The 13,257-nt window shown below is 32.7% G+C and overlaps 1 protein-coding gene across 2 annotated transcripts in view; it reads left to right on the forward strand.

The window, feature by feature from the left end:
- LOC135019351 (short stature homeobox protein) overlaps positions 1-12,514 on the forward strand; it is a 31,417-nt gene extending 18,903 nt beyond the window's left edge. For both annotated transcript variants that reach the window (XM_063953094.1, XM_063953093.1), the window contains exon 5: positions 10,035-12,514. In XM_063953094.1, coding sequence (XP_063809164.1) covers positions 10,035-10,280 — 246 coding nt within the window. In that variant the 3' untranslated portion in view covers positions 10,281-12,514. The remainder of the gene's footprint in view (positions 1-10,034) is intronic.
- The last annotated feature ends 743 nt before the right edge of the window (positions 12,515-13,257 follow it).

A 13,257-nucleotide genomic window follows, 5' to 3' on the forward strand; every position in this document is an offset into this window, starting at 1 on the left:
GTGTAGGTACAAGGCATTGATCATATACCATCCACTGTATGTTCATGAGTTTTTTGGGAGCCTACAGAGCTTTTACAGTGTCACAATGGGACCAGAACCATAATTGCTACTCAGCCAACACTTTCAATTGGGACTCCTTTTTGCTAAATCAATATATAAGAGAAGTGCATGAATAATAGTAGAGAAGTCAGTGTAACTAGAGATATGTAAATTGAATAATTCTGATGCAGCCTATACACTATAAAAATATAGTCTGCTTAAATGAGCCATAAAAATATAAAAAAGGGTGCCTAATCCAATTTAATCACTTAGAGTATAAACTGGTGTATCAGAGCCAGATTAAGCTTTCGGGGGGCCTGGTGCATTTACAATAGGGGGACGGGGGACCCTACCACTCTTATCAGTACTAGCCCCCTTACCTTGGTGGAGTGGGTGAAAGATTAAAAAAAATATTTTGTGCAAAAGAGGAGGAACAAAAATTCTGAGGCAAAAATCTTAACCTCTCCATTATCAGGGACTTTAGGGGCCATTGGGGAGGTTAGGTTTAGGCTGCGGGGGGCAGTTAAGGTTAGTTTGCAGGAAGGGGTGGGTTAGGGGTTAGGCACCACCGGGTAGGGATAGGCTGTGGGGGAGGGAGGTTTAGGTTTATGCTGTGGAGTGGTAGGATTAGGCACCACCAGGGAGGGCTAAGTTGTGGGGGAGAGAGGGGGTTATTGGGGATTAGGGTTATCTTTATATATAGGGGTGGCACTCATTATTATGGCTGTCGGGATCCCAGCACTCAGTATACTGGTGCTGGGATCCTGACCGCCGGAATACTGACAACTATTCTCCCTCTTGGGGTGTCCACAACATCCCTGGAAGTAGAATAAATAGTGTGGCGCCACCATGCCTGCAGTGTGGTGAGCGCAGTGTGATGAGCACATCATGGCGAGCACAGCGAGCTCACAAGGGGCACTTTTGCATTCACCCTGCTGCAGGCATTCCAGCTGTCAGGATCCTGGCACTGGTATGCTGGGTGCCGGGATCCCAACAGCCAGCAATTCGTAGTACACCCATATGTAGATAATATATATATATATATATATATATATATATATAATAAAAAATATTATATATATATATATATGTATATATATATATATATATATATATTTATACACACATATATGTATAAATACTATATATACCCTGCGGAGCATTAGGGTTAGGCACCACCGGTGAGGGTTAGGATGCGGGCCTTAGGGTTATCTATATATGTATATATATATGACCCAGGACCTAAAAATCAAATATAGCCAGCCTTACTTTTTTATTCTGCTAGCTCCACACACTCAGAGTGCTCCCTCCTCTTCTTCGCACAGCTGCTGCTTCTATATTATTGGACAGCTGAGCCATCGTTCAGCTGCCCTGCTGCCTGTGCTGCTGCCAGAGTTTCCTATCACACAGTGGGGGTCAGGCACTGGGAGCGGCAGTGGGTGGCAGGGGGCCCATTTGGAATGGTGGGCCTGGGGTACTACTGTGGTGCATTGATCTGCACTACTCTGTTTCAGGGATTCATAATGATCCCATAGCCATTTATAAAGATCTAATGACCAATTTGTTGTGGAAAATTATATTACTTTCCTTAATGGAGAATATAAAACAGTAAATTTACTGTTTAGTTTTTTTTTTGAGATGTGATTGAACACAATGGTGCTGTATACGGAACTAAAAATCTGACTTAAAATTTTACTTTTGGTGATCCCCCAATGTTACTTAAATGAATGAATGAGCTGCAAATATTGTGCATTTTCAAACTTCTACAGACTGATATAATTTAATATTCAAGCATGAAATGGCATAATTTGAAAAATATATATTTTTTAGCAAATCTAAATGCTTATATTTTATAAGCAAATCTTCTATAACAGAAATTGCTCATGTTTATGAATGCACTTTTATTATAACCAATTTTGAAAAAAATCTAAATATTTTGTGTATTTCATTAAGTATCAAAGCTCCTCTTTGTCTGCTGTTAAACAGATAAATACTGCCACTCATTTTCACAATATAAGCAGGACTTTATAGGAGTCTCTTGGCCACCAAAAGTCATATTGACTAAATTATGTTTGTATGGAGAAAGTGGCAAACTGCGAGCATACATGTGGTTACTGGACAGATGTCCAAAACAAATGTTTTCAATCAAATTTATTTTTTCTTAGGCCATTTCAGCTAGATTTTATGGTATAAAATGTAGACAAACACAAGTACCTTATAACAAATTTACACTGTGCCACACACAACCTTAGAAGAGGCTGCAAACACATTTCATTTTCTCTGGTAGTAATGAAATACAGCCTCATAATGTCCTGCATATATTACTGTTTTAGGTGGGCTAGGAAAAGATAACATTAAGTCCTACAAATAGAAAATGACTGTTAATGCTGCTGCTCTTAGCTGAATTTATATGTTGTGCCAATTTATCCAAATCACTGAAAAAGTATTCATATTTTCCCTACAATTTTATAACGGTAAAATATGGTTAATACAGCTTTCAATGACGTTCAAGACACCAAGAAGCATCATATGCATATAACTTGTTTCCTTAAAAATTCATCATTAATACATTTTACACATATAAAATAAACAACACTGTACATTTTGAAATTTGCTGAATGGGTGGTATGTTTTATTTCAACACGCATGATTGTTGTATACATTTTAAGTTTGTCTAACTGATTAAAGTGCTACTAATCCTAAATAATAAATATTTTAAATTTGATCCATGAAGGTAAATACAATCCAACATGGCTCTGTTAAAAAGTAAAGTACCCCCATCTCCATTCCATTAGAGACAGTTGAATATGTCCCCACAAATGTTGGGATCTGATGCTGCTTAAAAAGCTTAAATTACAGTCATTTAAGTTGCTGTGACTGCCCTTGGTTCTATACTGCCCCTGTTTATCAATCTACCAATCAACATAGTAGATTTCTGCAGAACAAATCTGCCAACTGTCAATCACTTGCTCAGTAAGAGTTGCACAGCAGAGTGAAAGATTTGTGGACATTTTTAGTTAAATATAAACATTGCAGGTATGTTATATTCTGTATATTAATCAGCTCTGAATACAGAATGTAAAGTCAAAGAGTATTTACAAAGTTCAGTAAGTCTAATTTTTATTTCCATGGTGATTGGGCCTGAATTCAGGGCAGGATCATGGCGTTCTCCATGTCATTGGCAAATAATACTTCAGTCTATTGTTCCACTGGCTGTATCCTCTCTATGTGCCATTTGCACATAACAGTTTAGGAGGGAAGGGGTACATAACTTTTGGAGGACAAGGGGAAAATGTAATAGGGTGTGGGGAGCCTGAGGTGCAGGAGTTTGTGCAAGATTGCCCATATTTTTAAAGAGGCAATCATTTACAAAACCAACCTTTAAAAATATGGCCATTCTTGCACAATCTCTTGCACCTCCGGCTTCTTGCACCCTATTACATTTACCCCAATGATTGTAATTATGTCCATCATATCTTTATATTTGTCCTACTGTCTTCAAAATTAAGATGCATTTGATCTTTGAGAAAGTGTGATATAGCTAAAGTGTAGTATTATTCACATTACAGTTTTATCAGTATAAACTTGCTTCTCATTGTCTCCAAAAGCTCACTAAGAAATAGTTGGCAACCCTACATGCATTTCAATGTATTGGATGGGTACATTAAAAAAGGTTTATGTTTATTCTTTCACCAAAATTAATAATTTTTTCATGCTCCTCATACATGCTTCAGGGGAGTACAATTAGTCAAAACATCTGTTCTTTACTTTTTTTTTTAATTTAGACTTCATTAGTTAATAATCCATACATTATCCATTGATCTTAAAATTAACAAAACATTACTTTTTTATTGTTGGATCCTTAGCTAGCTATCAGCAGTATAAGAAGTTATTTAATAGACATTCACAAAAGTAGAACGTGCTCAATTTGACATGCTTACAATATCAATAGCATAATACAGCATAAGTGAATCATACAGAATACACAAAAATCTTACTAGGTGCAATATATTGAGGATATCTCTGCATAAGTCCTTATTTACTTTTGTCTCTTGCAACTTGTATTCTTTGTTAGTAGTCACAATACTTTAAAAATGTTATCAGTATCTGAATAGGATGTGGATAAAGATCTCATAGTCAAGCTTGATGAGTCATTTGACATGTAAATCCTACTGTAGATGGCTGGATTGCGACAGAAACTTTAAATTATTATTTACTATTAGCACAACTTGATTCAGTTCACATTGTTCTATTGTCTTCACTCATTTCAATCCTAACTTAATTTTAACATGCAATGTATAATGTGGTTGGTATTCATTTTTATATAATTGTATTAAGGGGGGTACACACGGAGAGATCCGTGCTTAAAATCTAAGCAATCTTGCTAGATTGCTTAGATTTTAAGCACGGATCTGCCGTGTGTATGCCCTCCAGTGATAGCGATGCGCGGCCCCGCGCATCGCTATCGCCGATGCTAGATTGAGCTGCATGCAGGCTCAATCTAGCGGGTCGCTCACTTCACCGTTGTGTGAAGTGAGCGGCCCCCCCGTCGGCTTTCCCCCTCGCTCAGCACATCGCGCTGTGCTGAGCGGGGTGAGAGATGTGTGCTGAGCGGTCTGTGTTAAGATCGCTCAGCACACATCTCTCCCGTGAGTACCCCCCTTAAGGATGTCAACTGTACAAACTTAGGGTAGCTCTTAGTGAATTTTAATATGTATTTATTTTATTTATTTATTACCAGTTATTTATATAGTGCATATATATTCCACAGTGCTTTATAGAGAATATCTGCCCATTCACATCACTCCCTGCCCCAGTGGAGCTTACAATCTATATTCCCTAACACATGTATACACAGACATATTCATGCTAGGGGTAAATTTGTTGGGAGCCAATTAACCACCCAGTATATTTTTGGATTGTGGGAGGAGACCGGAGAACCCGGAGGAAACCCACGCAAGTACAGGGAGAATATACAAACTCCGCACAGGGCCGTGGTGGGAATCGAACCCATGACCTCAGTTCTGTGAGGCAGTAATGCTAACCATTACACCATCCGTACTGCCCGGATGGTGTAATGCCCGTACTGCCTGGATGTATAGTGCTACTTTTAACAATCAGTAATCATAAATGTTTTAACAAAGATGCCAAACAAACTTTCTTCTAAAGAAAGCTATTGAGACCAATACAAAGTTTTTTCTTTGCAAGTTTCCAGATATAACATTAACTATAACATATTTAATGTAGTCAACTATATATTTTTGAATATATGTAGGTAAATATTTAAATATATCAAGACTGAGGTCAACCATTTAATATGTCAAAAATTCCACCTTACTAATAAAATAACTTATACTGGAAATAAGTAAAACAAAGTGCTGCAAAAAAAATATATAAAAACTGATACCCTTATACATTTTATGTTAAATATCTAATTTTCTATTTCAACTCATGATTCCATGGTAAAAGTAAAGACAATGTGGTGTCTTAGCATTTTGTTGTGTTCAAACTCTATAATACTTGTACTAAACCATGAAACTGGCAATATTAATATTTTATCCACAAATGTAAATTAGCAAACATTAATAAAAGCCTCCATTAATGTTTTTAAACAATCTCCCAAAAAGTATATATTCAGAGTATAAAATATGTTTTTTATTTTCAGCTAATTTTCACTTGGCAGTGGCCACCATATTTAGATTTCCGCTGGGCCAATCATAGCACATGATTCTGGGTGGACATGCTTTTTATTGGCAATTACGATTTCACATATACTACTGCAGGTATGAGCTTTTGGGGCAGGGCTGGGCTACTTCATTTGAATTTTATTAGGTTTGTATAAAATATTGCAAAAACAGATTTATAAGTCTACACTTTCCCCAGCTTATAGTTTCATAATAAGGCCTGCTTCATTGTCTCCTGACATCATAAAACTATGTCTCCCTATTCTTAGACTATATGGAAAACACTTCTGTAATCCACACTTCTGATAATATCCATAACACATACATATATATTAAGGTGCTGAATACATTTTCAGTATTAAATTAGACTTTACTAAAGATGTATATTTTATTTTGCTTAACACATTCCTGTGTGTTCACTTCTAAATCCTATTCAAATTATTGTTTTTGTTAACCACTTCAAATAGGCTGTCACTAATCAAAATCCATATGCATTTTTCAATATATTTTATAATTACAAAATGCTGTAGAAAACAGCTTAAACTTTGTTCAGTTTTGTCAAAATTATTTTGACAGACCTATATATAATGTTTCAAATAAGTAGTGAATAGTAGCAAAATAGTACATACCCACATAATGTAAAAAGGTAAACACAAAGATCATATATAAATAACATAAGTTAAGTTTATAAAGATTTTTTTCTTATATGTAAATCCTGTATCTATAGTTATTGCAATAGTTATATAAATCCATAATCAACTTTAGTAAGTATATGCACAAAAGCAGAACATAACATTGACATGAAAAGCTACTCAAATAGGTATGTTAATTTGCTACATATGTTTAAAAAGTGTAAAATAGAGTATAATGCAATTTATAATTGAACATTTGTCATTTTCTTTAGCATTTAAAACAGCAATAATGGTAAGATGCAAAATAATATATTTAAATCAAAGTGTATTATACAGCTAAAAGGTTATGTATTTTCTTAATAAAAATAAATAAGAAATATAAGTCTATGAAAATTTGCTTAAAGCTAAATATATTATTAAAAAAGTTTCTACTATATTAAGGCATTAGCCAGTATTTGTGTACATACATAAGATCATTAGTGTATAGAATTTTTAGATTAACTAATTATTTAATACATAATGTATTGATTAATGTTCCTTCTTTGTACTTTAAAATTAAGATGTTACCAGTAAATCACTAATTCATATGGCAGTAAAGTTAAAGGAAAAATGTTGTTGAAAAAAGTTTAATCCTAGACTAAAACTTGACATTTCCCTTTTCCTATTTTATAAAATGTTCTGCCCATCATCTGTGAATCACATATTTATATTTCACACTTTAAAAAAAAAATACTGGCCTAGATTACAGATGGAACAAACCATGCAAAAATCAGATTGTCACCCCCCTATTTTTGAGCTAAGATTATTTTACATAGTCTACTGCATAATTTAATATTGAATAACTTGCTTTCCATCAGATTAGGATCAAATGAATTGCTTTTGGTCTAGCTTTAAAAAATATGACGTGTGTGTGTGTATGTGTGTGTGTGTTTGAGATCAGTCTACATATATCTTAAATATTTAAGTTAATATTTCATTGAGAGCATATACTTTTGAAATCCAATTGTGTGTTTTTTAAGAAACTGGGCCTGATATGACATTAATGTTGAAATGGTTTAATCTATACCAATGTTACTTATCTACTTTGTCATTATGCTATTTTAACATAGATTCACATTTGCTAATTTAATAATGGCTACTGTCTTGTCTAATCTTAATCACCTCTATACTTCAATTAAGTTTAGGTTAAACAAAGTTACAAAAAGTTTATTAATTACTATGAAGGCCAAATACAATAAAATACAGTGAGTATTAACTATGAACTACATTACTTATTAAATTATGATTCATTTAAAAGGTAGGCATATTTGACAGATGTGGCATAATCACACTTTTGTAATATTGTAATCATTATCAATTGATGACATGTAAATTTATTTAAGCATCACACATTGTTACTTTATTTGATTTAAAAAATAAATAAAACCCAATTTAGTATTAAAGTTTGAATAATTCTACCCATAGTAAAAAGAAAAAAGTTGCTGTCTATTTTTAAGAAATACATTTACAGAAGAAAATGTAATATATGTACTATTAATTATATACAGAAAAAATAAATTTATTTGAATATGCAATTTCTGAATAATAATAATAATAATAATAATATGAACAACAGCAACAACAACAACAAATTAACTAGGTAATGTCTTGTTATTAACCTTCTTTATGCTATCATTATTAAAAAACAAACCTAAATAAAATACTTTCTATATAATCTGAAATACTAAATAATATTGCACCATCAAATAATTGCTTTCGCTGCATCATTTCAAAATATTACTTACTAGAATGGAAGGTAAATATTAATAATTATAAACAGGGAATATCAAAATAGGTAAACTCTTTGTATTTTTTATCATTCATATTTTAAGCATAATTTTAACATCTAGTCACTGTAGCATGGCATTATTTTATTATGTTAATTTCAGTAAACTTTTTTTTACTGCATTTTCACAGTTCATTCTCTCATTTAACAAAATTTGAATAAGGCCATTAGCTAAAGATGGCAAGGTAGCTTGATTATTTTAATGTTTCATTTGTTAATGTGTCACTATTTAGTTTTATACATGCAGAACATGCTTTGCTTAAGTGTTACTAAAATGCTACTGTGAAAGTTGCAGGGGTTATATATCCATTTTCTGGGATGTCAAAAGTGAAAAAGGTCTACACCACATTCCTAAATAAATAATATTCTATATAACTATGTTAAGATTTTGTTGGGGTGCTACAATATTTTTTATCACTATGACTCTAGATTCACACCTTTTCAATTAAACAATTTACATTATTAAAAGATTATTAAACAGTGTGTGGAACATATTTTAGTGGAGTCAGCAGACTGTTACCAATAAGTAAGCTTTTTTGTTTAATCTTTGGCACTTTACATCAGTGGTATCCCAATGTATTCTAATATACTTTTCAGGATGCTTTAACTGTTCCAACATAAATAAAAACCAGTTGTGTGTAATGAAAAGTTATAAAGTTAGAAATTTTAGAAGGCAATAAAAAGAGCAAACAAATTTGCAAACAGTATATAAATTAGTTGAAATGTATGGCTCTATTCCTTAATATAAGAAAGGGAGAAACCACTTTTGCTGAATATAAGTTATGACAGTGCATAGAAAGTAGTAGAATATCCAATTGCTATTGTACTTCTCTGTTTATATGTTCAAATATAGGTGTATGTGTTTGTGTGCTTCTGTAGATTTTTATAGCAAAATCTTTTGTTTTCATTAAATGGTTTTCTAGACTGGAAAAGTTCATAGTAATTGGAATGTGTAAAGTTTACAAAAATTGTTATATGGTATGACTTTAGATGAATATTAAACAAGAGCTATAGTATGCATTTCCATATGAGTTGCCATTACAAATAATATATTGATTGACCAAACTGGTGGAATTCTTCTATATAGTTGGTATCATAAATAAAAGGAAGTGTAAACCAATAGATAAGTAGTTTGCATTGTACAAATTATGGAGATTATGCCATAAATAAAGATAATATAGTAGTCCACAACTATAAAATACTTTTTTTCTACAAGGAGATAATGTGTTACAAATATGTATATTTTTTATATGTGTAATAAAAAATTGGATTACTTGCAATAATATCTGTGACTTATAGGAACAAGTAGTAAGTTAATCTATTTGCAAATTATACAAATATGTCTTTTTGTTTCATACATAAAAAATGCATTCAAATGCAGAATATGGGGCCCTGTCAAAGTTGAATTGTCCCATAGGATGAAAAAGCTGACTTTATTATAAATTCCATAATTTGTGCTTTAGATTTAATTAGCTGTATAATACAACTCACAATAGTTAAAAGGACATGCACTTTGTGTGAATCTAAGCACAATTGTATTAGCATTCATTATGTGATAAAGCATAAAGATAGGTGCAAACATTTTTTAATACGGAAGAGAGACAAAAACACTGTTTAACATCCCATGCAAGATGGATGCATCAAATACCATTTAAACATAAACAATTATTTAAATAGGTAGAGATAGCATGATGCTTTATGTGTTTATTTAATGATCTACTGTGTATATTAAAATATCTTCCAGTGATAATGCCTTTGCCTAAGAGAGCTTTTTTAATTTTGTATATATGAGTGGACATATTTCTATTATGTTTAGAACAACTAAATGTGACTTGTGTTTCTTCTTACTTTTAGGTCCAAGCTCAATTACAGTTAGAAGGAGTAGCCCATGCACACCCACATCTTCACCCACACCTGGCTGCCCATGCTCCTTATCTAATGTTTCCTCCTCCTCCCTTTGGACTTCCAATTGCATCACTGGCAGAAACAGCATCTGCTGCAGCTGTGGTCGCAGCTGCTGCTAAAAGCAACAGCAAAAACTCTAGTATTGCTGACTTGCGACTCAAAGCCAGAAAACATGCAGAGGCTTTGGGGCTCTGACAATTTTAGCAATTGGTAAAACAGTGAACTGAATTCCTGATTCCCCTTTCTGCCATTATTTGACTCTTCAGATGCCAAATGTGTTGGTAAAAATGCTTTGCAATTGTAAAAGAAAAAAAAATGAGCCTGTACCTGCTTCTCTAGAAGATCAGCAAAGAATATGGAGGATTCTAACTGAAAGACAATTTGGTTTAGTACATTAAGCTCAAAATAAGCTTGAATTACATATTGTGATTTTTCTATGACGTTTTGCAAACACAATGATTCTGAACCTCAATGACAGAAGGAGATAGATAAGAAGTTATTAACCTAGCCTTACACAATTTGGAGAAACATGATAACATTTGAAGCGGAATGAACAACAGAGAAAAACTGAGATTTTTTTTATACCCTTGACAACAAAAATGGACTTAAAAACTACACTATTGGCTGCTTTCAATTTTTCTTCTGCATGTTTCTGGAAAAAATAATGGAAAAACCATATACATACAGTAGATCACTATATTGTAGATAACAGATCATTGGGGCTGGTCTCCATTAAAATGGCATCTATTTGCTGCCAACGGTACTATTTCACTGCCGATAATATCTTTCTTTGTAGTTACAGTCTCCCAAACCTATAATGGAGTTGTGGATATGAAACAAAAGAAGACTCACCCTGCAAAATGTGTAGCACCCTTTTGTCACAAAAGCAGGCAGCAATAATGTATTTTTTCCAATGTTCATATATTGGAAAGGAAAAATAAATGCTATACTACACCATTTATTGGTGCTTTCAGTATTTGAAAAAAAATATTAAACATTTTACCATAGAGACAACATATTATTTAATATTACTTAGCATCATGTGCTTTGTGCCATTTACTTGTAAACAGTTACCATGCCCATAATACAGACTTAGGTAGATTTGGAAATTCCAGAAATGTTAATTTATTGGAAAAGGAAGAAGATGGAAATGTGTTGTCAGGAAATAATATTGATACAGAGTTAATTCTAGTGAGATGCAATTAAGTGCAGTAAAGTGCAATACTGTAAATATTATAGATTTAAAGAATCAAATCTTGAGATGCTGATAAGTACATTTGCATTCACCTGGGCCCAGTCTTTTGTGCTTTGCTTGGGTGAAGCAGTTCAGTTGCCAAATGAGTGTATTCCATGGGAATGGATAAAATAATATTGTCTTCTTCCTTGTATGAAGAAAGCTGCCATAGGTTTTAGTAGGTCAATGTGCCATATTATAATGATCTCAGCTAAAAGTCTGGCCAGGTGGTTTTAATTTCTATTTGCTAATTTTTAAGTACAAAATAAACAAATAAGTGGTCAAGTCCAGAATTAGATCATTTTTGGTAAATGCTGGTTGTAGAACACATTGCAAAATAAGGAATTCATGTTAATGCAAATACCAAAGTGTTTGATTTTTTTATTTAATTTTAATATGAAATCATCTGACTAAATACTTTAAACACCATTTTATAATCTGATCAACACAAGAAATAGCTTTTCTGTTTAGAAACAAAAAACTGACAAAAGCATTTCCCCATTTTTAGTTTGGCATTTGTGTTTGGTATATACAGACAGGAAAATCAATCTGTTTCTTTGTAAAAAATGTACGTGGATGTTTTATTTATTATTCTGTTTGAAATTTTATAAATGTGTAATATTTTAATTATGTTGAGTGTAAATTTTACAATGCTTTGCATTTATTTTTATATTTTGGAAACCTGTTGCTTTTGCAAAATGTTGCAGGCTTATAGCCAAATCTGCAAATCTAGACTTTTTTTTGTCATTGGCTATACCCATATAAATGTAGCCCTTTTGATTTTAGCTGGAGACATTGCTACCTGTGATCAATTAATTACATTAATTTGAATAATGTATAATACATTTTGGTATGACTTGTTAGATCTTTTCATGCCAAATATTTATTAGCATCATGTCATCTAGTATAATTAGTGGGGCTGCATATATACACATTGTATGTCTGGGTTAACAGACATTTCAGGGATCGTAGATAGGAAGACTAATAGCCTGTCCAAAGTCAACCATTATTAAAATCTGTCATATTGCATACTTTACATTTTCTTAGCCAAACTTCCATACCAGCATGCTTCAACACAGATTCACTAAACATGTTACGTTCAGTTTGAGAGTGTATTTTGGTAAAAAAACATGGTATGAATGTTCATCTCATACAACAAGTGGAACATTAATAAATGTATTAATATTTGCAATTATGACTTAGCCAGTGCTTAAACATACTTTACAGATGTCTTATGAGTCATGTGACTTGAAGTTGCAAAAATTTCAGGAACCAATTACAGATATTTCATGGCAGCATTTCTTGACTTCAAGCATAAAATGCAGGATGTGGCATTACTAATATGCACAATTTCCATACAGTTTAAAGGATGGAGAACTGTTACAATAACACATTTAATGTGTTACCTGCAGGAAACAAAACATGTCATAGCTATGGATCTGGTACATGTGTATTTAACACTCAATTTAACAGAATCTTAATAAAAATATTTTGCCATACATTATTAATGTAAATGACTTTTTTTCATGAATATTACAAACAAAATCAATATAATCCTCATCAATTAGCTAACTTTCCAAACTTTATAAATTAGGAAGCTTTCAATATGGAATCCAAAATTATTATTTTTTTTTCTAACCTAGTGTTTGTTTTGTATTTTTTTTACTACTAATGATGCACAGATGATAATAGTGACACTAACCAACCTTGTGCCTCTATTTCATAAAAATAGCTGCAGAATAAAACAACAGTAACTCCCCTGTCACAAAGCCTTCTAAAAATGCAAAACATCTGTGTCGCATTTAGTTACTCCAAGCCTGAGAAGCAGAATTTCTAGGCCATTCATTAACCTATCAATCCCCCATGGTGCTGCTCTTGGGTCAGGCAAATACATTATTTTATTTCCTGGATGCAGCAAGTGTATATAAAAGTGTAAAC

This window comes from Pseudophryne corroboree, chromosome 2 (genome assembly GCF_028390025.1).
Source record: "Pseudophryne corroboree isolate aPseCor3 chromosome 2, aPseCor3.hap2, whole genome shotgun sequence".
Classification (NCBI taxonomy): domain Eukaryota; kingdom Metazoa; phylum Chordata; class Amphibia; order Anura; family Myobatrachidae; genus Pseudophryne; species Pseudophryne corroboree.